General features: G+C 63.1%; 3 protein-coding genes and 2 non-coding genes across 6 annotated transcripts; 1 reads left to right on the top strand and 4 right to left on the bottom strand.

The window, feature by feature from the left end:
- The first annotated feature begins 259 nt into the window (after nt 1–259).
- On the top strand, nt 260–4,046 carry TMBIM6 (transmembrane BAX inhibitor motif containing 6). Its single transcript, XM_074164920.1, has 10 exons — nt 260–324; nt 1,879–1,982; nt 2,068–2,176; nt 2,283–2,403; nt 2,535–2,583; nt 2,658–2,755; nt 2,864–2,943; nt 3,072–3,172; nt 3,249–3,321; nt 3,434–4,046. The coding sequence occupies exons 2-10, from the start codon at nt 1,927–1,929 to the stop codon at nt 3,455–3,457; spliced, it is 711 nt and encodes a 236-aa protein (XP_074021021.1). The 5' UTR covers nt 260–324; nt 1,879–1,926; the 3' UTR covers nt 3,458–4,046.
- Nucleotides 4,047–4,340: 294 nt separating this feature from the next.
- Nucleotides 4,341–10,813, bottom strand: NCKAP5L (NCK associated protein 5 like). The gene is given in 14 exon segments (XM_074164846.1): nt 4,341–4,577; nt 4,729–4,868; nt 5,012–5,305; nt 5,448–5,526; nt 5,618–5,771; nt 5,850–7,591; nt 8,059–8,172; nt 8,262–8,381; nt 8,464–8,502; nt 8,614–8,682; nt 9,176–9,283; nt 9,388–9,429; nt 9,876–10,118; nt 10,757–10,813. Coding segments are annotated over 14 exon segments (3,438 nt in total).
- A 1,889-nt stretch (nt 10,814–12,702) lies between these two features.
- Nucleotides 12,703–24,738, bottom strand: KANSL2 (KAT8 regulatory NSL complex subunit 2). Of its 2 annotated transcripts, none has more exons than XM_074164932.1 (10): nt 24,698–24,738; nt 23,425–23,683; nt 22,312–22,490; nt 21,591–21,705; nt 21,005–21,172; nt 19,667–19,829; nt 18,841–18,937; nt 15,963–16,216; nt 14,081–14,317; nt 12,703–13,257 (listed from the first exon to the last, which is right to left on the bottom strand). In XM_074164932.1, the coding sequence occupies exons 2-10, from the start codon at nt 23,673–23,675 to the stop codon at nt 13,135–13,137; spliced, it is 1,587 nt and encodes a 528-aa protein (XP_074021033.1). In that variant the 5' UTR covers nt 23,676–23,683; nt 24,698–24,738; the 3' UTR covers nt 12,703–13,134. The 2 variants fall into 2 exon arrangements, with proteins under 2 accessions (XP_074021033.1, XP_074021034.1); XM_074164933.1 differs by lacking the exon at nt 24,698–24,738 and adding an exon at nt 23,909–23,933.
- On the bottom strand, nt 13,329–13,457 carry LOC141476350 (small nucleolar RNA SNORA2/SNORA34 family). The gene has a single exon (XR_012463669.1). It is a non-coding gene; the product is annotated as a small nucleolar RNA SNORA2/SNORA34 family (small nucleolar RNA).
- LOC141476351 (small nucleolar RNA SNORA2/SNORA34 family) lies at nt 18,613–18,741 on the bottom strand. Its single transcript, XR_012463670.1, has one exon. It is a non-coding gene; the product is annotated as a small nucleolar RNA SNORA2/SNORA34 family (small nucleolar RNA).
- Nucleotides 24,739–25,116: the final 378 nt, after the last annotated feature.

A 25,116-nucleotide genomic window follows, 5' to 3' on the forward strand; every position in this document is an offset into this window, starting at 1 on the left:
CCGCCGCCCGCGGCGGAGCCGCCAGGGGGCGCCAAAGGGTAGACGGGCGGTGGCGCCACCCGGGGGCGCCCGAGGGCAGGAAGCGAGCGGGAGGTGCCCATTGGCCTGGCCCGGGCCACAGCGGCCAATGAGCGTCGCGCTTCTGTGCGGGGGAGGGAGCGTCTGGCCAACCCCACCCCGCACCGCACGGCCCGAGTGATGGTGGCAGGCCAATAGGACGAGTCTGAGGGCGGGCCTGCGCGGCGCGCCGACCAATGAGGGCCGGGGGGCGTGGCACAGTGGGGACCGTCGGCGGCCTGGCACGGACGGTGGAGCGCCGCGCAGGTGAGGGGCGGGGGGCGCGGCGGCGGGGGGGGGGGAGTCGGTCGCGCGGGGCCCTGCCGCACCCCGGGGCCTTCGCGGCGGCTGCGGGGCCCGGACAGCCCCCACCACCCCAGTACGCCTCGCCCCGGGGGGCCCTGTCGGCTCCTGCCCCCCCCCAGCAGGCCTCGCCCCGGGGGGGCCGGTCGCCTCTTGCGCCCCACGAGGCCTTACTCGCGGGGGGGACAGGACCTGCCCCCCAACAGGCCTCGCTGGCGGGGGGGGTTACTGGCGGGTCCGGCCTCCCGCGGGGGCGCCGTTTGGTTGCAGGGGGCTGCAGGGGGGTGGGAGCCGGGGGGAGCCCCCTCGGAGGCACCCACGGGGGAAGGGGCGGTCGCTGGGGGCCCTGAGGCAGCGCTGGGTCCGGGGCTGGGTGCAGGCGCCGGTGAGTAAAGGTCGCCCAACAGCCACGGTCCCGGTTATCCATTGACGACAGCCACCCCCGGGCCACCAACTGGGGACGTCACCAGTGAAACCGAAACGGCTCCAGCCCCATCTCAGCCCCTGGTGCTCGGTGAAGGGCTGCTGTCCCGGCTCCCTGGCCCTGGAGGCCCAGGTCCCTCTGCTGTCCCAGGAGCCACGACCCACCCGCTGTTCCCGCGGGGAGCACGGGCCCTGCCTGACGAAACTCACTGTCACTGCCACCACTGTCACACACCTCTGCAGCCTCCGCACCCCGCGCAGAGGCAGCTTCCCCATGGCCTTGCGCAACCCCCAGCGAGGCCGTGGGGCAGCAACCTCCATTTCTGCCCCACTGTGAGCTGTGGGGCCGAGCCAGGAGGTCCCTATTGGCATGGTGGCACCAGCCCAGTGACAGTCGATCTCTTGCTGTCCCAGTGCTGGGACAAAACCAGTGCAGCCCCGAGTAAGGGCAGTGGGCACAGGGGTCTGTGCCAGTGGGGCAGGAGGAGACCCCAGGCCCTCCCCTCTGCTGGGACGGCTGGTTGACAGCCCCATGGCCTGTGCCCCCTCAGGCCCCATCTGCCCCAGCCTGATGGGTCCCCTCTGCCCCTTGGGGACAGGTGGCTCGTGCCACTTGCTGGGCTGGTTGGGCTCCCGCAGGTGCCAGGGCAAACAGCACCAGCCAAGCCAGCCAGACTGGGGGCTGGCGGAGGGGGCAGAGCAGGAAGGGGCGAAGAGGAGGAGGAGGAGGAGGAGGCCCTGCAGGGAGCTTCGCACTGCAGAGCCTCCTCTGGGGACGTCATTACGGGCACTAATAGTAGCCTGGCACAAAGACGCTTTCCAGCTGCCAGCAGCGCTCCCGTGGGGTCGGGGCCTCCCCCGGGGGCAGCCCCCAGTCTCGCAACAGCCTGCAACACTTGCACCAGCTGGGCGAGAAGGCTCCGCACACCCAGCGCAGAGCGCGGCAGAAACCGAGCAGCTTGCTGCTCCTGCTGCTCGCTCTCCACAGTTCAGGCAGGTCCTCGGCTCCTGCTGAGCTCCTCCACCCTGTGATGGGAGCTTTGGGAGCTCGGGAGGGCCTCGGCATCCCCCTGACCCCCCCCTCTCCTCTTGCAGCTTGAGCCTCTGTGAAGCGGCTGGTGGGCCCACTCCGAGCCCGGCACCATGAACGTCTTTGACCGAAATATCAACTTTGACGCCCTCTTCAAGTTCTCCCACATGTGAGTAACACCTTGAGGAGGCTGAGCTTGAGTTGGGGGTTCATGGGGGGCTGCGTCAGCTTCACTACCCCCTCCTTGTGCGCAGCTCGGCCTCCACCCAGGAGCACCTGAAGAGGGTCTATGCCAGCTTCGCTCTCTGCATGTTCGTGGCGGCTGCGGGGGCCTACGTCAATGTGGTGACCCACCTCTTCCAGGTGAGGGGCCTTTGGGGTGTCGTGGCTGGCCCCCCTACTCGCATCCCTCCCCCTGTGCTGCCCTGGCAAGGTGATGCCGGGCCCCCAGCTCCCTCTTGCCCCACAGTTCAGCCTCCTGACTGGCCTGGGCGCCCTGGGGCTGATGGTCTGGCTGACGGCCACCCCACACAGCCGGGAGACAGAGCAGAAGAGGCTGGGGATGCTGGCCGGCTTCGCCTTCCTGACAGGTAGGTGGGCACCAGGGACCCTCCTGCATCCTGTGAGGTCCTGAGCCCTGAGGAGGTGGGGGACAAGGGCCCCGACACAGCACCGAGCAGCTCTGACAGGGCTCCGGTGACACCCTGTTCTGTTCTTCCAGGCACCAACCTGGGGCCCCTCCTGGAAATATGCATCTCCATCAACCCCAGGTAGAAGTGTTCCCCCCCAGCAGCTGCCCCCTGCTGCCCCCCTGGCCCCATTCACCTCCTCTCCTCTCTCCTAGCATCATCCCCACCGCCTTCCTCGGCACCGCCACCATCTTCGCCTGCTTCTCGCTGAGTGCCCTGTATGCCCGGCGCCGCAGCTTCCTCTACCTGGGAGGTGAAGGGGGCTGAGGGGGATCCATGGGGGGCTGGGGGCTTCCTGCACGGGGCGAGCAGCACCCTATGGGGGGGGGGGCAGGCCTCACTCCCTACCCTCTCCCTGCAGGTTTCCTGCTCTCTGGCCTCACCCTGATGCTTCTCTCCTCTGTGGTTAACGCCTTTATGGGATCCACTTGGCTCTTCACGGTGAGTCCCCTCCCGTCTGCCAGGACCCTGTGAAGGACAGACGGACGGACAGACAGACGGATGTCAGCTTGCATTGGTGATGCCAACACAGGGCTGTCCCCATCTAATGTCCCCTCTGCCTCCTGCAGGCCAACCTCTACCTGGGGCTGATGATCATGTGTGGCTTCGTGCTCTTTGACACGCAGCTCATCATCGAGAAGGCAGAGAGCGGGGACAAGGATTACATCTGGTGGGTGTTGGGGACAGGGGACTGGCAGGGGGGACATGGGCTGGGCCCCCCTGAGCACATCCCTCCCTCCCCACAGGCATTGCGTCGATCTCTTCGTTGACTTTGCCAACATCTTCCGGAAGCTCCTGATGATCCTGGGCATGACCGAGGTGGGTGACAGTCCCCCAGGCACAGCCTCGGGTGGGGACAAACCTGCCCCTCGGCTGGGGGGAGGATGGGGGCCACGCACCCGGCAGTGACCGGCCACTTCTCCTGTTGCAGAACAAGAAGAAGGAGAAGAAGTGAAACAGCTCCAGGCCGAGGTGGAGCTGCCCCGTCCAGTCTCTGTCCCCACCCTGTCCCTGTCCCTCCTCTGGTTCATTAAAGGGGTTGTGCTTTGCTGCTGATGAGAAGCAGCCCGGAAGCTTTCGCACCTTGTGGGTTTTTCTCTCGTTTAGCTTTTTTTTTTTTTAATTGGAAACCAACCGATTTGCGGATCCTGCTGGAGTTGGCTCCCTCCCCCACTCCACTCCCCAGCCTGGCTCCCCGCTGAGTCCACATCCCTCGGGGTTGTCACCAACACCTGAGCTTTCTGTAGACGTTTCTCCCCACTGCAGCCCTGCGCAGGGAACTGGGGCATTATTCCCCAGCCGAGAGCAGCTGTCTGCCCCCCCATGCCAGCCAGTGGTGGGATGGTGGGACCCCTTGAAGCCAAACCAAGCGGCGAAGCCTTCGCTCTCGCACCAGTGCCAAGAAATACAGCAAATAAAGAAAACGAGTTGGGCAAAGCCATCCAGCGGGGCCGACACATTTTGATTCCGAACTCTCCCCATCCTGCCGTCGCCTCTTTGTACACCGGGACGATTCAATAAAGCGCTCAGAATTGAACCTCTTTCCCCCCCGCCCCGGCTCCCTCCCTCCCGCGCAGGATGCGGCCGATGCAAAGACAACAGCGGCTGCACAATAACATAAATAAACCGAGGGAGGGTGGCTTTATTCAGTTAAAAACCCGGGGGCAGGGGCTGTACACTGCGATAGCACCATTGGAGAGAGCCGGGCACGGGGAGGGGAACGGGGCACTGGGACCCCCCAGCCCCGGGAAGCACCCCTGGACCAGGATCGGGGAAGGGGGGGCAGCAGGGCTGGGGGTGGGGGGGTGTGGAAGACGTGCGAGTGTGACCGAGGGGGCTCAGCCCTGGCTGCCGCAGGAGGAGAGGCTGTCGTAGAGGGAGTCGCTGAGTGACTCCGAGTGCTCCAGCCCAGGGGGGCCGTGCCCCCCATCCCGTGACCGGGCCTCTGTGCTGCCCTCATCCCCCACATCCGAGGCGCTGGGCGTCCGGCTGCTGCTGGCGCTCAGGGTGGGGGGCAGTGGTGGGGGGGCCTCTGGGGACGCCCCTCGATGCCCTGCAGGACTGCACACAGGCGCCTGGGGAGGGACAGGGTGGTGAGGAGGGGGCTTGCTGTGCCCCCCCACTCCCTGACAGTGCCAGTTACATCCCAGAGCTAGTGGTGGGAGGGGTTGGGTGGGGTGTGTTCCACAGACACACACCCCCCCCGTCCCCTGTCCCCCACCTTACCAGTGCTGGACGATGCAGCCCCTCCAGCCCCGTGGGGGGGCAGAGGAAGGGGTCGGCGGCACCGCAGACTTTGGCATTGGGGAAGGTCCAATTCTTGCTCTGTTGGATGCGCCGCGGCTTCCCGGCATCATCCCCCGCGTCTGCAGGGAAAACTATGGAGAGGGTTGGGGGGAAGAGGTGAGTCCTACCTGCAGGGCCCCCCCATGATCCTCACCAGGTGCCAAACCCTGGGTGCACCTCGCAGGGGTGTGGGGGTTGTCACACAGCACAGTGGGACACCCACCTTGGGGACTGGCATGGTGGCCATGTGGGCTGGGGGGGGGCAGCGGGCGGCATGCTGGGGCGCTCCGGTGTTTGCCAGCCACCAGCAGCTCCTCGGCGCTGGGCACCTCCCGTTCCAGCGTCCGGGCCTTGCGCGGCACTTTGGTGATGGCGGGCGGCCGCGCCAGCACAGCACCAGGCAGCGGCTCAGGGCGGCCCCGCGGTTTGGGGGTGCTCTTGGCTGGCACCCCTCCATAGTCGGGGGGTGGGAAGGTCCCAATCCCGCTGTCCAGCGTCCGTGTCAGTGACCCGCAGGCTGCGGGCACAAGGGGAGGCGTCAGCGCCAGGGGCAACCCTGGTGACCCCCCTCCCTGCCATATATCCCCCCTCAGCAACCCCCTGCCCTGGTGCCCCCACCTCCCCACCCTATCTGCCTCCCCGCCCCGGCGCCCCCTCACTGGCAAAGTGCTGCGATGTCCCAGACTTGGACAAGCTCTCATCCAACGGCAGCTCGTCCCGGAGCCCCACGTCGGGCACCTGCGGTGGGGGGGGAGAGGGTGAGCGGCCATGGGGTGTCCCCCTGCCCCGGAGAGGGCACACAGCAGTGATGGGGGGAAGGGGTCCTCACCTTGTCGGGGGGCTCCCGCAGGTGTCCCACGATGCCGTTGCGGGGTGGCCGGCAGAGCCGGGGGTCTTTGGTGTCAGGGGGGGCCTGCCGAAGATCACACAGCTCCCGCTTGTGCTCCAGGCGGCTCCCGTAGGGCACATCCTTCCCGTCCACCCTGGGGACAAGGACGTGTCAGGGCAGGCTGGGGGAGGGCACTCACCACCTTCCGATGCCCCCCATGGCCATCGCTGACCTGTCAAGCAGCTGCTGCATGAAGGTCTCAGCCGTCACCTCCTGGTACATCACTGGGAGGCGGCCGGGGCTGCGGGGGGTCCCGCGCGGGCGCCCCTTCTCCAGCGCCAGCCCCTGCAGGAAGGCGTGTTCCTCCCGAAGCGCCTTCCGCAGGTCCTCCGCCTTCTCCATCAGCTTCGAGATGTTGAGGCTCTCAGCTTCCAGCTTGCGGGCGGCCAACTTGACCTCCCGCCGCAGGGGACCAGGTGTCCCGGCCCACTCCCGGCCGCGGCCACCATCACCACGACGGCTCAGAGCCGGCAACTTGCTGCGGCGCAGCCCAAACCAGCTGGCCAAGCCACCGGCCGCCTTCCCCTTGGCTTCGCCAGCCGGCGTCCGCTCTTGCCCCTGCAGCCGCAGCACGTTCTCCTCGATGCCCTTCATCACCTTCTCCTCAATGGCTGAGTGACTGGCAGCACCCGGCGGCGGCCCTGTGCCAGGGGGCTCGGTGGCCGGTGGGGCTTTGCGGGGGACCCCCGCTGCCTTGGCGCCAGCTGGCTCCTCACCCCGTGGTGTCCCAGCTTTGCCGGCACCCGCCTTGGTGGGCAGCTTGGTGGGGCTGCTGTGGGGACTGCGGGCGGCCTTGGCAGGGGGGCCCAAGGGGACCCGTGGGGGGGTCCTGCCACTGGCAGAGCGACCCTTGCCCCCCGCCTTGCCAGGCTCGCCCATGGAGCCAGAGGAGTAGCACCGGGCCAGGGGCTCCCCGCCATGTGCCGGCTCGGGGTGCTTCAGGCTGCCCCCCAAACACCCTCGGGGAGGGGGCCGCGACTCCGCCCCGTGACCTCGCTCGGGCCGTCCTGGGCCAGGGGGCTCACGGCTCTCAGCCCCCCGCAGCTTGCCCAGGGCAGCCAGTCGCTCCTTGAAGGGCAGATAGCCCGGTTCAGGGGGCTTCTTGCTGGGGCGGCGGGAGGGGGCCGAGCCGCCTGTGCCACGGCGGGTGCTGGGGGGAGAGGTGGCCACCCGCTCGCCACTGCTGGGGGGTCCCAGTGGCCCAGGGGGCTGCTCAGCCGCCTCGTAGGTGCACGGCGTAGGGAAGGCGGGGGGCTCAGGGGAGCCAGGCTCCGGGGGGGCGTCGGGGGAGGAGCGGCGGCTGAGCGCCGGCGAGGCCTCGGGGTTGCCACCGCGGCAGGGGATTTTAGAGGCACGGGTGAGCTGGGGGCTGAGGTGCAGCGCCCCGGGGGGGGGCGGCAGCTTGAGCACCTTGGGGGGTGAGGGCAGGGGGTTGGTGCCCCCCCCGGCTGAGAGTGGAGCAAATCCCCCCTCGAGGCTCTCCTCGCCCAGGGCGTAGAGCCCCAGGGAAGCGGGGTGCTCGCTGTGCCGCTGCCGGGGGGGCCCACCGGGGGCTTCACCATTGTGCCGGCAGCACCCCCCCTCACCTCGCAGCAGCCGCTCGGCCAAGGCGCTGAGCAGGGCCCCCCGCGGTGGCGCAGCCTCCTCTGGCGAGGAGCAGGGGCTGCCCTCGGCCTCCCGACACCCCCCGGCAGCCCCTGGCCCCCACAGCGGGCAGGGGGGCCAGCCCGGGGCGGTGCAGGGCTCCGGGGAGCCAGGGGAGGCCGGGAGGGGCCCCAGCAGTGGGTCCGTCTCCTCCAGCTTGCGCAGCACCTCCAGGATCTGGGCTTTTTTCTTGAAGAAGGGGGAGAGGGCATCCAGGGGGGGGCCACTGGGGCTGAGCCCAGGGCTGCCTGACGGCACTGACGGGGGCACCTGTGGGGACCAGGCAATGTCACCCCATGGTCACACGGCAACAAGGCCCCAGGGTGGTGGGGCTGGGAGAGGGGGACACCCTGGGGACACTGTTGGTGGAGGGGGACACGGAGAGGGACACAATGGGGTCGGGGATGGGAACACCGGGAGCCGGGACGTCACAGGCGGAGGGGCTCAGAGGGCTCGATGCCAGGGACCCGGAGAAGGGGACACCACAGTCTCAGGGACAGGGACACCATGGGCAGTCGGGTTTGGAAAGGGTGATGCCACAGGCTCAGGGATGGGGACACCACAGACGCGGGGAAGGGGACAGAGGGGAGGACACCGCAGGCCCAGGAAGTGGGGTACCACAGGCTTGGGGACACCGCAGGCTTGGAAAAGGCAATAGCATGAGCTTGGGGAGGGGAATGCCACAGCCCAGGGAGGGAGACAGCAGGGAAGCGGGGTTTGGAGATGCTGGTACCCACCTCCGGGGGAGGGATGCAGCGGGTAGAGGGCAGCAGGGGGGGCGGCTGCTCAGTGGAGCCTGACGGGGGGCTGGCCAGGGCATCCGAGGGCACCAGCACCGGGTGCAGCGGCAGCTGGAGAGATGGAGACGCAGGGTTAAGCTCTGGTGGAGGGCTCTGCCCCGTGACCCTCCCCCCAGCACCCTGTGCCCCCCACCCTGCACCTGGGCCAGCGACCCCGCCGAGAGCTGCAGCTTCTGCTGGAAGAGGTCGCTCAGCGCCTGGTTCTGGCGTTCCAGGTCGAAGACCCGTTTCTTCAGCTTGATGCACTCCTCGCGCAGGTCCTGGCCAGGGCAGGAGGGGGGGACGTCAGCCGGGACTCCACCAGCCCCTCGCCGCCCCGCATCAGCCACTGCCAACACCCACCTTCTGGTTGAGCAGCGCCTGCACCACGTGGTTGGCGACCTGGAGAGCAGAGGGGGAACCTGGGTGGGGTGTAAGGGCACGCGCAGACCCGTGCCCCGGCACATGTGTGTGAACCCGTGTCACACATGTCACCCCCCCCTTCCCTGTTACCTCGTCCAGGCAGCGCTCGTACGTCTCCCGCTGGTTCTCGTTGGCCTGGGCCAGGGCCGAGTTCTCCGCCTGGGGACAGAGTGGGGACATCTCAGGGGACGTAGTGGAGAACCCCAAGTACCTGGAACCCCCCACGGCACCCAGGGGACCCCTCCTCTGCCTGGTGGGACCCTCGGCAACACATGGAGGGACAGGGCTGCCCCAGGAGTGGTGGCACACGAGGGCCACGGAAAGCAGGAAAGTGCTGGCCCCGGTGTGGTGTCTGGGCTGCTGGCCCCATGGCACTGCCCATGGCCACCTCTTAGCACTGGCTGCACAGTGCCAGTGGCCACGGCTACACTGGCCACCACTGCCCAAAGGCAATGTCATGGCTGCCTGGTGGCACCAGCCACAGCTGCACAGTGAGAGTGGCTGCATGGTGGCAGTGGCCACGACTGCCAAAAGGCAATGGCCACAGCTGCCTGGTAGCCACGGCTGTCCTGGTGGCCCTAGTTTCTGGCTGCCCAGTGGCCCCAGTCACTGCTGCCCAGTGATCCCAGCTTTTGGTGGCCCTGACTCGTACCTCCAGCTCCCGCAGCCGCTGCAGGAGCTCATGGCTGGTGCCCATCTCGCTGAGTGCCGCGGGGCTCCCATCTCCTGCTGCCTTGGCTACGCTCTCCGACATCACTGCCTGCAGGAGGACACGCATCAGACCGGGGTCCCCACTAGTCCCTGGCCGGTGTCTCTCCGGCCCGCAGCACTGCCAGGCCCTGGGGCAGCCTGGTCCCCCCTTACCTCGCTCGGGATGTCCCCAGCCCCGTCCCTCCGCAGTGTCACCTGCAGGGGAAAACGGGGCTGAGGAGGGGGGACGGAGCCTCGGTGGAGCCCCAGGGCCGAGCCCCAACCCCACCGGCACCTGGAGCCACAGGGACCCCCCTCCCGGCAGCCCAGCCACCCCTGCCACTTCCCTGGGGGTGCAGGGACCCTAGGACCAGCACCGGGACGCACAGCACCCCCGGCACCGGGACCGGCCTCGGCCCTGGGGCACCAGGACGCACAGCACCCCCGGGGCTGGTACCGGCCTCGGGACCCCGGGATGTGCAAGACCCCCGGGGTGCAGACGGGCCCCCCCGGTGCCGCACACCCCGCTTCCCCCGGGGGTGCCCCCGCCGCCGGTGCCTCCTCGCGCCGCTCGCCCCGGAGCGGGGGCCGGCCCCGAGCACCAGCACCGGCCCGGGCCCCCCCGCCGCGCCCCCACCCCCGGCCCCGCCGCGCACTCACGCCCGGGGCTCCCAGGGGCGCCGCCCGACCCCGCTCAATGCGGCCCCGGGGCCGGTCCCGGCGGCGGCGGCGGCTCCATCCCGGCCCGACCCGGCCGCGCTATTGTTGGGAGGCGGCGGCGGCCCGGCTCCGCCTTCCCGCCGCGGCCGGGGAGGAGCCGGGGCCGCCGCCGCCGCCGTTCCCGGTGCGCGGCTCCGCTAGCGCCAGCCCCGGGCTGGGAGCACCGGGGAGCCGGCACGGGGGTTCTGGGACACCGAGAGCCCCGGGGGAGGAAGCACCGGGCATCCCCGTGTGGCACTGGGCACCCCCGGGGATACAGGGCACCCCACGAAGGGGTACCCCCCGGGGCACCCAGCACCCTTTGGAGAGGGACCCCCAGGAGCCTTCAGGGAGGCCCCCGAGGCTCCAGGCACTGAGCAGTGCCGTGGCCCCAGGCCGTGGCCTCCACCTTGCACCCCACAAGCTGGGCAGCGTCGGGGTTCACGTGGGGCCACGTGGCCCCAGCTCACCCGGACCCCACAGCAGTGATGTCCTGTGTCCTGGCGAGGGGATTCAGTGGCACCGGGGAAACTACCGGGGACAACAGGAGGGTCTGGGGGTGATAGAGGATGCTGGAAGCAGGTGAGGTTGGGGAGCATGCAGGGTTTGTGACAGCCCTGTCCCCCACCGGGGACCCCACACGGCTGCACCATGGGTGGGAGGGAGCGCTCTCCCACCCAATGCAACGAGAGCGGCAAAAATAACTGGAGCGCCGGCATCCACAGGGCTCCTCAGCACAGCGGGGACGGACACGGAGAGGGGCTGTGGGACGCTCCCCACATCCCCACCAAGCCTCCAGCTGCCCGTCCCCAACCCGATGGGCTGCGTGACCTTGGCCACATACCCCGGGCCCCTGGTGGCACCAGGCACAGCAGCACCGTGCACTCTCACTGGCATGCATGGCCGGACCTCACATGTGCTGTCCCCGTCCCCTGGCAGCCCACGGGGCCGGCAGCCTGTGGGTGCATGGGCCCCCCTCACGCTGCCCCTGGCACAGGAAGCGGCCCCGGGGCTGGTGGCCCCGGCTGCGTCACAGGGGGGAAGTGAGGCTCTGTCTGGAAGGGAAGAGCAGCCCTCAGCCCCCACAGGCCCCGCTGGTGGGGGATGGCCAGGGGGGCCCTGACAGATGGATGGCGGGACCGTCCCCTCCCCCAGCATGGGGCCCCGCAGCGGCAGTGTGAGGGTCCCTGTGGGGAGGGGGACGCAGCTCCAGCAGAGCCAGGGACACTCAGAGCTCGTGTCCCCCTCCCCGGTCCCTCCGGTTACTTGTACCTGCCGCCCCAGGAACCACAGGGACACGGCACATACCCAGACCACGCAGCTGTGATCACGCCAGCGCAGCGGGGAATGGTCCCTATGGGGGGCCTTGTCCTGCCCCACGACAGGGTCCCCACACTGAGCCCGGGGACATGGGGTGACAGCCCCAAGTGTCCCCAGCCCTGATGGGCTGCAGGGTCTGGGCTACTCTTGGGGCAGCCAGGACACACTGGGGACAGCCCAGCGACAGCGAAGATGCACTGGGGACAGCGAGGACACCCTGGGGACAGCCGGGACACACTGGGTACAAGTGGGATGTGCTGGAGAAACAGCCTTGGGATAGCAGGGACACATCGAGGACAGCTGGGACTCACTAGGGACACGCCAGGGACATGCTAGGATGCAGTGGGGACACTGGGGACAGCCAAGGTGCAGTGGGGACAGAAGGGACACACAGGGGACAAATGGGATGCACCGGGGACAGCGGCGACCTGGGGGGAGGACAATGGGGGACACACCAGGGGCAGCCAGGACACCGCGGGGAGAGCCTGGATGTACCGGGGGACGGTGGGGACACACTGGGGACAGGCGGGATGTGCTGGGGGCACGGGATGATCTGGGGACAACAGCCCGGGGACAGCAAGGGACGTGCGGAGGCGACAGCCAGGATGCACCGGGGGGCACTGGGGACACGCCGTGAGCCGCCGGGAGGCAACGGGGACGGGGACGGGGACGGGGGGAACCCGCCAAGACACCCCGCGCCGCTTTCCTCGGAGCATCCTCGGCCCTGCTGCCCGGTGTCCCCCGCCCCCCCCGCCGCACGTTCCGTTGTCCGGCGGCAGCGGGGACCCCCCTCGGCACCGCGGGGCTGTCGGCGCCCCCGAGCTGCGGCCCGACTCTCCCGGCGACCCCCCGCCGCCGCCGCCGCTCCCCACCCCCCTCCCGCCGCGGTGGGGCCGGACTCACCGGGGGCTACAGCGGGGCGGCAACGGCGGCGCGGGCCGGCATGGCCGGGACCAGGACCGGGGCCGGGGCTGGCCCAGCGGCGGCGGTGATGTCATGGCTCCACCGGGCCGGCTCCGCCCTGCGCCCCCCGCCGCCGCCAATCCGCGCCCGGAGGTGGCGGGGGGGCGGGCGGGGGTGTCCCGGGGCGGCGGGAGTCCCGGTGCTGCCGCCGCCGCAGCCCCTTCCCCGGGGCCGTAATTCCCCCCCCCCCCCCTCAATCCCCACGGCGATCCCCGGAGCTGCCCGAGGGACCGGATGCCCCCAGCCCCCTCCAGCACCGGGCGGCCGGGCCCCCCCTGCCCCAGGCTGGGACGGGCCCCCGGGGCCGCCCCCGCTGCAGCCACTGGGCTCTCGTGCAAACCCCAAAGGTGGGGACCCCCGTCCCCACAGCAGGGCCCGGGGCTGGGGAGCAGAGGGGGTTCCCCGCTCCCCCCACCCAGGGCAGCCCCGAGCCCCCCCAGCAGAGCACTCGCTGCTCCATCCTTCAGTTCTTCCACCACCATCCCCAGCTCAGAGGGACACCAGAGTCACCCACCTCCACCGCTTTATTGCTGGGGTCAGCCGTAGGAGGGACCCTCCTTCCTGGACCAAAAGGTTACAGACCCCCAGCGCTCCCCCCCAGGGAGCCGGGGCAACACACGGGGCACAACCCCACGGCAAAGGGCCCCCCAGCATAGAGAGCCACCTTGTCTGTCCCAGAGCCACCCCACGCGTCTCCGAGTCCTCCTGTGGCTTCTCCTCTGGCCCCCCCAGCACCACAGCGATGGGCAGAGCTGGAAGCAGGAGAGGGTCTGGGGTCCCCGCAAGGGTCCCCTGCCCCCCCCGGGTGGCAGGCCCCGGCAACTGGGGGTGGGGTTGTGGCTGGCTGGGTGCAGGGCGAGGGCAGCGGCGCCCGCAGGTCCCCAGGCGTGTCCCAGAGACGCGGGGCCAGCAGGGACCGACAGGGAGAAGCCGCAGCGCTCAGCTCATGGAGGCCGGCTCCAGGCTCCCGTTGGTGGCCATGCCGCGGGCAGAAGAGAGGGCTTCCTCCAGGCGCCTCTCGTCCCTGGGCACCAGGTGGCACGCTGCCATCAGCGGGTGGCTCTGTTGGGGACAGAAAAGGTGTGCTGGGCTGGCTGTAGCGGGACCTGCCCGGGCAGAGGCAAGGGCAAGGCCAGTGTCGCTCCCACACGAATTGGCTGTTCCACAGGGACAGGAGCACCAACAGACCGGGAGCCATTTCCTCTGGGCTCCTGCTTGAAACCAGCGGCTACAGCAAACCGGTGGCCTTCATCCAGGGCCTGGGGGTAGGCGCTGCAGGGCTGGGACCCCCACACACCCCAACACTGGGCTCCCAGAAGGGCAGAGGTGCTGTGAGGACTCCCCAGCAGCAGGGAGAGGTGACAGGGGACACAGGACAGGGTGTCTGAGGACATCTCCAAAGACGACACCCTGCAGACACATCCCGAGCCACAGGAGCAAGCAAAAAATGAGACTCAAAAGGAGAAAGCAGAAGTCCTGGGCCTGGAAGATGACAGCTCCCCTTAAAGTCCCCAGATGGGAGAAAATGGGCTTCCCACAACGGGCCATCCCCAGCCTGTGAGACAGCCCTGGCGCATCCCAGACAGCCCCTGTGACACCCATCCCATGCACAGGAGGAGGGTGGCACCGAGCCACCCACAGAGAAGTGACCGCCGGGGCCGGGCTCTGGCTGCCACCCCCTCACCGCTCCCAACACCCCCCAGAGCCCAGGCGTAGCACAGGGCCAAACTGGGCTCCGTGGGAGAGCAAACCCCTCAGGGCCTGGCTGTGCAGCAGGAGGGCCAACGGGGACTTCTGTCCCCAGGAAGACACCGTAGAGCCCCGGGAACCACGGGGAGCAGAAGCTGGGCTACCACTGGAAGTCCCCAGTGCTCCCTGGCCATACCTGCACAGGCGGCTCAGCCGGAGGCTCGGCTGCCAGGGAGAAGACGTGGGCAGAGGAGCCTCCTCTGTCGGTTGGCACCGGCTGTGGAGGGAGGCCAGGGTGGGGGGGCTCCTCCAGCGCCAGAATGTCTATGGGGGACTGGGCCACCTCTCTGAGGGACTGATTGAGGGCCACGGAAGGATCGAAGAGCAGAGGGGATGGGGGACACTGCATGCCATCGCCCACCACGTCCAAGTCCTAGGAGAGAAAACACCGGGAGCGGCTCATCAGCAGGAGGGGTCCCAAGGGTCCCCATGGGGGAAAGAAGCACAAGCCCTCACAGCCCTTCCCCTCAAGTGCAGGGCAGGAGCAGGCAGCCCCCAGGTCCCCCAGCCTCAGCAGCTGGGAATGCAACTACAGGGGCCACCTCCTCCTCCCAAAAGGGCTGCTCCGGGCTGGCAGCACTGCGCTCCCACTGGAGACAAGGCGTGGGACACAAGCTCTGGAGCCCAGCCTGACGCGCTGCCCTAGAAGCATCCCTGCAGCAGCCAGGGCTGTGGCAGGGTCCCATCCTGTCCCCCTTGGGGCACCTGGAGCAGTAGCCCCCCTCCCGGGATTTCACACAACCCCCCTTGCCCTGACAACTCCTGAGTGGACGACCTCTGGCTTATTCCTCCGTCCGCTGTGCTCGCTGCCGTCTGCTGCGTGCGTGGATAGCCCCACTGACGCACGGGGCCAGGATTCCCGCAAGGCTGTTGTTAGAGGATGGGATTTGTTTTGGCTCTAAAGGGTGTTTGACATCAAGGCGAGATGCCTGCAACGCGCGAGTGGCACTCCACCAGCCCAGCGCAATGCGAGATAAAACACAGATGCCCTACGCAGCCGTCTGCTGCCGCAGCTCCAAACCCCTCCCAGCTGAGGACCGAGGCTCTCGCAGGGTGTCTGGGGAGTGCACCCACACACGGCACGGGGTACAGAGAGCCCAGGGTCCTGCCTGAAGCACCCAAAACCCCCCAGAGGACAGGGGACCATCAAAGGATGGGCTGGGGGAGAAACAGTTGCTTTTTTCATTTCTCACCTGAACCAACCCCACCTCCCACAAAGGCTGTTTCCCAGCGCAAGACGCCGTCTCTGCCCCATGGCGAGGGGGCTGGGGGCTGGTTCCACGCCCAGCAGAGGCAGCAGGAACATCCCCCCAACCTCGGTGGTGCAGGGCCCAGCCTGGCCCCCCCACAGCAGCACCCACTCTCCCATGTTATTGCCACTATCCCCGGGACTCCCCAGCTGCTGGCAATCCCTCCTCCATCAGCAAACTCTGAACTGGTGACAAGATTTGCCTCCTCAAAGCGCTCAAGAATCTCAGGGGCATCCAAATACTAAAGCAAGCGACAACTCGCTCAGAGGAGCGGATCCACATGACCACGGTATTTTTTCTCTTTAAACAATTTTCAGAGGATTTTAAGCATGTAGGCTTAACATACATGCAGGACATCAGAATAATCTGGGGATTAAAATCCTCATGGATTCCTCATAGGAGAGAAGGGGGGGGGGGAAATCCTCTTTTTTAAAAGCCCCTAAACACATTATTTAAATGAGAGCACAGCCCTTCTTAAAGGAGCAGTCACCAACCCTAGAGAAACAAGTATCTCCCAAACCTTTCACGTTCCTACAGATTTTTCAAAAGATTCTTCTTCCCCAAGAATAAAAAAATTTCTCCGTTATCTGTGCTGGGGAGGCAGTGCTTTCCATGATGCCCACGTGTGTTCCACACGGAGAGCACCGGGAGCAGCCCGCTCCACGAGCACTTCAGTGGGACTTCACGGCATGTCATGAAACCAGCAATATTCAGGGGATGCTTTTCTGCTGGCCACGTCGCTTGCACACCCCGCACTGCAGAACTTACATCACTGAACTCCAGGGGCAAGCTCTCCGTGGGCTGGAGCTCAGCAGCACTCAAGTACAGGTCGGTGGGGGCAGCTTCCAGATCCTCAGGGACAGCCAGGACCTGCTCAGGCACGTACATCTGTGGGGGCAGCCGGAGGTGGAGCGGGCAGCACGGCTCCTCCGAGAGGCTGATGGGAACCGGCTTGTTGCAGGGCACGTCCTCGGAGCCTTGACAGGGTTTAAAGAGAGTCTGATTCATGTCCTGACAGATGTCTGGGCAGATGTGGTCAAGGGAAACCCGCACAGCAGACAAGCTACAGACAGACATCCAGAAGTACAAATGCTCCCCACTCACCCACCGCCCTCCAGCAAATGGTGTAAAACCCGTCCACATCTCTTCAAGATCAGGAGTCCAGACTCCAGAGTTGCAGCCCAACCACCCGGCAACACGGGTGACATTATTTCCATGATGGAAAATGGGGACAACAGTGACAGGCTCCCAGTGGGGGCTGGGAGATGTAGCTGGATCCCCGTAAAGCACTTGCAGATCCTCAGATGGAAGATACTACAAATGCAGAGGCTTACTTTTATTTGCAGACACCCATTTAAGAGGCATCTGCACAAACCTCAACATCTAACACGCAGGACAGATACAAGCACACACAATGCTTTTTCCACAGCCAGGAGTTTAGTTCCGGTATTTCTATCTTCCCAGTGCATTTTCCTTCCCAATGGAAAACCTATTCCTGCCAGAGGTGTAAATGGGATTTCCTGCCTTTAATCACAAACAGAAACTCTGCTCCAATTGCACGGCGCTTGCAGAGCAATCCACCGGCACAGAGTAGCTACACACTGAATCCCATCCTCTTCCAAGAGCCCTGTGAATCTTCAGACAGACCCACTGCTGAGGCCGCAGGAGAGTCTGCACAAACAACACTTTACTGACCACCGTGGACTTTGTACGTACCGCTGCAAGGAGCGGGTAAGACTGTCACCTGCGCAGAGACTGTGCCTTGCTCCACTCCCTTGGTGACACAATCTGGAGCTGGGGCAAAGGCGCGGATCAGGTTTTCAGGTCAGATACCTTGATATCAAACCAACCCAAATAACTGTTCCCCATGTTTGTGGGGTTCACGCTGCCGTTTCCTCTTCACACAGCACAGTGTAGGAGAGGAAAAAAATATCCCAAGCTTCCAAACCTACACAAACTGGCAAAAGACACCGAGTTTAACCCAATTTCTTATGCCGCCTAGGTTTCACATTTATCCTTTCCTCCTCTCCTCCCTGCACCGAGGCAGCAGTGAAGGCGTCGATACGACTCCCGGCAGGCTGCAGGAGCACCTCATCTGTGCAAGCAGCAACCGTTCGGAGCCTGGCCCAGAGGAGCCAGATCTCTGACACTTGAGGGCAGATGTGGTGAGGAAAAGTGTCTCTGTATGAACAGCAGGGTGGGGAAGGCAGATTTTAATCTCTCTGCATGACTCCCAGATCAAGCACCGACTTTATTGGTAGCCAAAAAGCAGGGATTGCCAAGATGACAAAAATCACACGCTCCACCTGGAGCCCAACAGCCCAGCTGGGTTCGGGTCTTTAATGCATTGTCACAAACAATCCAGCTCCTGAAAAGCAAACAAAGCCCAAGAGCCTCGACAATACACAAAGCTGAGCAGACTGCAGATGTTATCAGCTCAGTGGGGCCAACCAAAGTAAAATCTTGTTTGTGTCAGTGAAAGCTAACAGCTCCAACGTAAGGAAATCAAACCTTGCTTTTTCCACTCCCTTGTCAGCCTGCCCTGCTCAAAGCGAGCCAGCTGCAAACAGCAACTCGCTCTAACTCTTTTGTATGTATTTATCCTGTCTTTATTTTGAAGTAGATGGTCACTAGAGAAACAAAGGCAGCTTCCTGCTCCCTGGGCTGCTCCTTGCACATTAGCTGCAGTCCAGTCCACCAACTTCAGTAACAAAACCAAGAGCTCAAACAAAACAAAGAGCTCATCCTCCCCCTGGCTGCCAGCGCTTCACTGGGACCCAGCGCCACAGCTCCTCCTGACTCACGCAGCAGCAGCAGCAGCAAATGCAGCTCCCACACGATCCAAACCCGCTCCTGGACGCATCCATCCAACCCCACGTGCACAGGAGCTGCACAGATGCACCCAGGACAATGCTCGGCTTGTGGGTACCATGTTGGGGCAGTGACACTCAAGGTGGGGGGACCCCAGGGGAAATTTCAGTGCTGGCTCTCAAAAAGCCAAGGCTGTTTTGGGAAACTGGCTGTTCGCACACCCGAGTGAACCTTTCAAGTGGGCAAAGGAGACTGAACTGGTCCATGGCAGCCACAAACAGGCTAGAAACCACTCCCCCCATTCAGATCCTCCCAAAAATCACTAAGCACATGTTTCAGCAGTCAGACATCCCTTCCTACACCCACCCCTCACAGCAGGACTCGTACCAAGAGCTCACAGACCTCAGGTTGGCTGTTAGCACCCAGCACCCGTAGCCAAGCAGAGAGCAGATTTGCTTCTACCCTCCTTCAATACAGCCAGAAACCAGCTCGTGCCTCAAGGCTTCACGAGGTTCCCTTGTCGCTTCCAATGGAACTGGCCACCCGGCTTGGACACTCTGGATCGGCCAACGTACTGCAGAAAGGCTGCAATGGGACCTGCGAGGGAAAGTGTCGCTCCCACACGAATTGGCCGTTCCACGGGGACAGGAGCGCCAACAGACCGGGAGATGTTTCCTCTGGGCTCCTGTTTGAAACCAACGGCTACAACAAACCGATGGCCTTGATTTAGGGCCAAAGAGGGAAAAAAAAAAATAAAAAAAGAGGAGTACACTTCAAACTGCCAGCACTCGGTGAGGAGCGCAGCCTAAGGCAGTCTGGGCAGATCAAAGGATACGCATAAGGCAGTGCCTGGTCATCGGCAGGGACTGGTTGGAGCATCGAACATCGTCAACGAAGGCCAAGCATCTCTGGCTGGAGCGGGTTGTGTGGGCCTGCGAGGCCAAGGGAAGAGCTCAGAGCTGTGGTGGAGCCGCCCGGCTCCGCTCCAGAGAAACTCCCTCGGCTCTACAACATTTGCGTCCTGCTTTCAAAACATGCCAAGACCAAACTCTCAGTTCCACTCCAGCGGGGTCTCGCTCCTCATTATGTCCTTCCCATTCAAGCTGTTATTAAACAGAGCTGAGATAATAAGGCACAACTCGACTGCAATAGGAAGGACTTCACCTCGGAAGTCTGTCTCGAAGAATGAGGTTTCTCAGACTTATCTCTTCAACTTTCAGAAGTCAGTTAAGGGAATGCTTTGAATTTTAAAATGGTTACAAGGAAATATCCGCACACAGCTTTAAATTTAGTTTCGTGTGTCATGCAAGGGTCCCCCCAGGCCCAGGAAGAGTCTCGGTTTCACCACTATAAGGAACATTTTCCCCACATTTTTCAGTGATGAAAGTCAGGCTACCTTGTACTGAGCCCCCCCTTTCAAAAGGGAAAATCTTCCAACCTCACACTTTTAACTTTTGCAGTTAAAAATGGCTCTAGGAAGCCCCAGTGTTTCAGCCAACATGTGGATACTGAGGGTGCTGCCACTTCATTATGCTCTTGCAGAAAGGGGTGACAAGGGACAATCTGTCCAGGGCAGAGCGGACCTGGCTCCAGATTGTTCCCAGGAAGGGACGAGGAGAACCCCCGCTCCCGAGCAAGGCCGTAGCTCCACCTGGACCCACCTGCTGGGCCACGCCATCGGTGGCCAGTGTCCTGCGCTCCTTCAGCTGCCGGTGCAGCAGGGCCTCCACGCCATAGCGCTGCCGGTACCGGCGCAGGCACTTCAGCCGCTTCAGGTTCTCCCGCTCCTTGGCCATCAGCCCCTCCGGGCCTGTCAGGAGGCTGCTGCCTGCAGGGAGCGAGGGACAAGTCAGAAACTACCCCACCTCCCCCCTCCTTCCAGGTTTTTTTGGTACCCAGAGCCAAAATCAGCTGTTGAGAGCTGACTAACGACACAGATGTCACCGCAGAGCGAATGAGTGGTGACAGTCACGTGTATAATACAGGAAGCACATCTTTTGGTTACATGAGAAGATGACAAAGCAGATTCCATCTCGAAATTTATCCCAACTCCTCTGTGAACGTGAGGAGCACTTGGGATGACAGAATATTTTTCAAACATCTTTTAAAATAATTTGGCCACTCAAAAGTCTATTGTGATTTCTGCAGGCAGAATAGAAGTCTGTCAAATTTCAGCTTGCTCCTGTGCAAGTTCTGGAAGCTTCCCGTAAGCCCTCCCAGCTGTAATTACAGGGCACTGCTCAGGATATGCTTTTCTATTACTGGTTTGCTAAAAAGAGTTCTACAAAATTGTTACGTACCAAACTTCCAGTTATTTTTACTTGGGACCGAGCTGTATTATGCCATTTTCCAGGATGCAATATTCTAAAATTGTGCTAGAGAAAGCACTCTGTGCCCTGCAGTACTTGCAACCAACTACACAACCTGGTTCTGCCTCTGCTGAACTAACCAACTCCTGCCTCCAAGAGCATGTTCTGTGCAGGTAGAATTCCAACCCAGGCAGAAGTGCTTTTGCAAGGGAAAGTTGCATCTGTGCTAGGGAGGAATACGTCATTACAGAATTAACTACCGAAACAAACTTCTGCCGATACAGACAGGACCTTACAGATGAATAAATTTGTTTATAAAACCAAAAACAGGAAATCCTATACCAAAAAAAAACCCCAAAAAACTTTTGTCTCAGAATTAACTTTGTAGTCTCATTTCCTGACAACACTGCAAACTTTGAAGAGCAAAGAAATCCGGCAGCCTTTCTAACCCAAATGATACCAATCTCTGGGCACGAGGCCAGAGACAGAAATACCTTCTCTGACTGAGTTTCAGTCCTACAGTAATTTTCACCCTTACTGAGGCAGCACTGCTTGGAAATCTGCTTCTACAAAGGGCAGAAAATACCTTTTTTTTTTTTTTTTTTTTAATCTATAATTCTGCGTACGTTTGAGAGAAGCGCTGCGCCCTTGGCCAGAGGAACACGGATCAGTGACTACCTGCCCCAGTACTTGCCTATGGCTTCATGCTCTCCCTTGCGGCTGTGCAGGTATCGGCGCTTCTTCTCCTTCAGAAGGTGCTGGAGCCGTTTGAACTGGTCAATGTAGAGAGACTGCAGGCGGATCAGCTTCTCTCGCATGATCAAAGCCACCTCCTCAGCTGTGTATACGCCAGCATGCCTGAAAAACAGCCACACAACCAGGGTGAAGTTTGTAAGGGGCCCTCGGGGCTGTTCTGACCAAATGACAGAGATGTTATCAGAAACATGGGCTGAACAGGGCTGGATCATACAGATCAACAGGCAACGAGCAGAAATACTAAATCTGGGGTCTTTTTAAGTTAAGAGATCACCCAGAGGCTGCTGCTGAATAGACCACTCCACACTGAAAGAGGATGACCGTCAAATGCTTCCCACCAGGTCCAAGACTTGCAAACATCCACACCTAACAACTCGCCAAGGCACAGAGTCCAACTGCAACACCATTAGCATCATCACCTCCTACGTAACCAGTGTCTCCCTGGCTGTCACACCGAGCTCAGAACCCTCTGCGCGCTACATGTGTACAAGCAGCCGGCAGCCACCAGCGTCCAACTCACTTTAAGGGATCCTCCTGGTCACTGTCGATGCTGTCGGCCTCGCTGTCCGGGTCCCCTCGCCACGTCTGGTCCACTGGGATAGGGTCCTGCTCGCCATCGCTCCAGCTGTCCTCATCTGAAAGGACAAGTTGCCCTGAGCAACAGGACACTCCTACGTCCCAGCGCTCGCTGCTCCGACAGCTGGAGACCCTGAGAACTCGGCTCCACAGCCACACGGAGGTGAACTGGCTCTGCCTAATGCCAACAGAGGCTTCTCCTCCCCAGTACAGTGCGACCAAGGGACATGGAACAGCAGGAAACCCACCAGCTCGGTGCAGCCAAAACACCCAGCTCCTGCGGAGCAACGCTCCTGACTACACCCAGGAACCATGAACTGCTGCTGGTCCCACCGAGCGACCCGGTGAGCCAGGAAGCTTAGCGCAGAGCGAGCATTTGACAGACACCGCTAGAGACCAACACAGCAAAGAGGGAAGCTAGCTAACGCTTCTGCTCTGCAAGCACAAGGGAAGAAAACCTACAGGATTTTGGTCTGGCAGCATAACTTGCCTACAGTCTTGCAGGAGAAACACCCCAGGGTTTGCAGAACACGATCTTTTACCCACAGACCCCTGGGATCTTTTTTTCTTTTGAACAGGATTTAAGAAGTGACATTCTTGGCATTTCCACACAAAAACTGAGAACTCCAGGTCCTCTCACACCAGCTTTTGCTTTCAATTCTTACCTAGGATCCGACTGGCTTCACTGCGGCTGCTCTCTGCAGTCTGGGAGCCCAGCTCTGTTTTGGCGTAAGAGCTGAGCTGGCACAGGAGAGTCTCGCTTACAGGCCCGGGATTGGACTTCTTCATCTGCGCTTGGAGCGCCTGAGTGTTCCTACGGGCATGCTCTGCACAGAACGACGCACTGCGGGAATAAATCACAAGCTCGTTGCAACTCCAAGCCCTCAGCCAGCAAAATGAACAAGCGATGCAGTGAGAAATGCTCTCTGGCACCTGGAAAGCACATCCCCTCCACAGCCCTCGCACAGAGTGCTGCTGGCTGCAGGGACAGCTCGGAAATGCCAGAGAGCCCCGGCGGGTCGCAGACCACACACCACTACTGAAACACCACCGCTGGCACTGGAGCTGGCAGCCACATGGCACAGCAGAAGGGAGAGAAAAGAGCTTTTCACTTAAAGCCACTGAGGTGAGCTCTTCTGCTGCCAAACGTTTACAGTGGACTCTCAGTTTCCACGTGGAGCACACACTGGCCCACAGCGGGTGGATCCTTTTTATCACAGAGGGACCAACAGCAGAATGACGAATACACCAGCGTCTGCACTCCAGCAACCTCGGAGAACGAAATGGGGTCAATGCTCCTGTCAGGGAATCTGCGCTGCTGTGCTCACTGAACATCGATAACTGTTCTAGGTCCTTCCACCCACAGCAATCAGAATATTTCACATGCATCAGAGGACAAGAAGCACAACCAGGTCATCAACTCCACATAACACACGCTCAGAATCTCTGTGCTAAGGATGATCCACAAGTTAAATCTGCTGGGCTGAGCAGAGGAATGGCACCGTGTGGGTGCACCAACAGCTCTTACAAAGGACCTGGGTCACTGCAGCCATCTCCTGATGGCAGAGGGCAGAACCCGACAGTCCTGCAGGACCAAGACAACTCCACGCAGTGTCCAGCACTCACAGAGTCTTTTTCTAACTTGAAAACACTTCAAAAAAAAGAAGCCACTTGTACGGGGTAACATAAGTGCAGCAGCTGACTCAGAAAGACCTTCTTCTGCCCATTATAATTCTATACGGTACAGAACCAGAGAACTAGGAGACAGAGGTACTCACCCATCCTTCTTCTCTGGTTTGGGCGCAGCGTTGGGACACCGCTTTCCATTCTTTGTTGAAACGTAGCTGCACTGCTTGAAAGGGGCACTCCTGTCTTCAAGAATGTGCTTGATACAAAACTCCTGCCCCTCCAGCCGCGGCTGGGAGCACTGGCGGTGGGTGAAGGCACACGACAGAGGCTCCTGCGGCCGTGGCACAGGAGTAAGGCGTCCTCGGCTTGATGGCAAAACATGGATCCGAATTCTGTTCATGCCAACACCTGCTTGAGAAATGCAAGTGTTGAGAAAAGAAATGGAACAAACTACTGACAGGAAGAAAGATGAGCAGCAGCATCTGCTAATGCATCTGAATAAACCTCTTTGACCCCCTTGCACAGGCGGGATATGAAGTTGCTCTGATAGAGACAGGTTCTTCCAATGTCTGAGGAAACTTTTAGCTTTGCAGCAACCCATCTGCAGCACAGAATGAACTACCTCTTGCTCACCTGAGCTACCAAGCAGCACCATCCGTGCCAAGATGTGGGTGTTACAAGCACTAACTGCCGGCCAGCATTGTGGCTGAGGGGGGGATACATGCCCCAGAGGTACCCCTTCGCCCCCATCCCCCAGCACAGGACCCTTTCCTCCCAGCGCAGGAATCCCACAGTTCCACACCCTCCCAGGGCACGATGCTCCCTTCCATACACAGCCCACCAACGCCATGATGCCCCATACGAACTCCATCCCTTCACAGCATCATGCATCCCCCCAGTCCCGTCCTCCCCCTCGGTGGGCACCAGCTCCCAGCCCTGCGCCCGCCACAGCCCCAGCATTCACGCACTCCACAGCGCCCAGTACCGGGTCCCTGCCGCCCTGTGCAGCACCAGTGCAGGGCCCCCTCTTCCCAGTACATCCTCCCCCCGTGCAGCTCCTCAGTGCGTGGCCCCTGCTCCCGGTGCCCGCCCCTGTTCCCGGTGCATGGTACATCCCGGTGCCGGCCCCGGTGCGGGCCCCGCTACCCCCACGCACGTGCTCCGCTACCCGCCCCGCGCCCAGGCCCCGCGCATGCGCAGTCACACCGCCGGGCTGCCCCGGCGCCGCCATTTTGTCCGCGGGCGGCGAGCGTGAGGGGCGCTACCGAGGGGGGCCCAGGCAGCGCCGCCGGAGCGGAGGGCGGGGGGAGAACCGCCCCCCCGGCCGGGGCGAGGCGGAAGGGCCCCGGGGAAGCGCGCAGGTGTCGCGGAAAAGAGCTGTGCGCACCCCACTCGGAACGGGCGGCTCCGCCGCCATCTTACCTCGCTGCCACCGCGGCCTCCCCGCTGCCTCGCCGCGCACCCGCCCCACCACCTGACTGGCCCGCCCGGCCGCCAATCCGCGGCGGGCGCGGGGGTGGTGCCGCGCGCGGTTGGCCGAGCCCGCCGTCACTCCGCAGGGACTGGCCGTGCCCCCTTGGGAATCACGTGAGGGTGGCGCGGCGGGAAGGCGGCACGTGGAGGTGGCGGGGCCGGGATGGCGGGAGCTCTCAGTAGCCCCGGGGCCAGGCTCAGCCCTGGGGCAGGAGGAGCTTCCCCTTGGCTCGACCCCATCCCCTCCCGGTTTCTCGGAACAGCTGAAGACCGACATCACTCCCAGTTGATTAACGGAAAGGGCAGGACAAGCGAGTCACTGCAAAGCCAGGCAGCCCGGGAGCAGCCAAAAGCCTGCGCCGGGACCC

This window comes from Numenius arquata, chromosome 29 (genome assembly GCF_964106895.1).
Source record: "Numenius arquata chromosome 29, bNumArq3.hap1.1, whole genome shotgun sequence".
NCBI classification, from domain to species: domain Eukaryota; kingdom Metazoa; phylum Chordata; class Aves; order Charadriiformes; family Scolopacidae; genus Numenius; species Numenius arquata.

Bases quoted from the DNA above. Each gene is read 5' to 3' on its own strand.
- TMBIM6 (XM_074164920.1), top strand. From the start codon at position 1,927: ATGAACGTCTTTGACCGAAATATCAACTTTGACGCCCTCTTCAAGTTC. The intron at 1,983-2,067 runs GTGAGTAACACC...CCTTGTGCGCAG, and splicing joins CTCTTCAAGTTCTCCCACAT to CTCGGCCTCCACCCAGGAGC. The intron at 3,173-3,248 runs GTGGGTGTTGGG...CCCTCCCCACAG, and splicing joins GGGGACAAGGATTACATCTG to GCATTGCGTCGATCTCTTCG.
- KANSL2 (XM_074164933.1), bottom strand. From the start codon at position 23,930: ATGGTGCTGCTTGGTAGCTCAG. The intron at 21,706-22,311 runs GTAAGAATTGAA...TTGTCCTTTCAG, and splicing joins TGAAGCCAGTCGGATCCTAG to ATGAGGACAGCTGGAGCGAT. The intron at 19,830-21,004 runs GTACTGGGGCAG...CCCTGCAGGCAG, and splicing joins GAGCATGAAGCCATAGGCAA to CAGCCTCCTGACAGGCCCGG.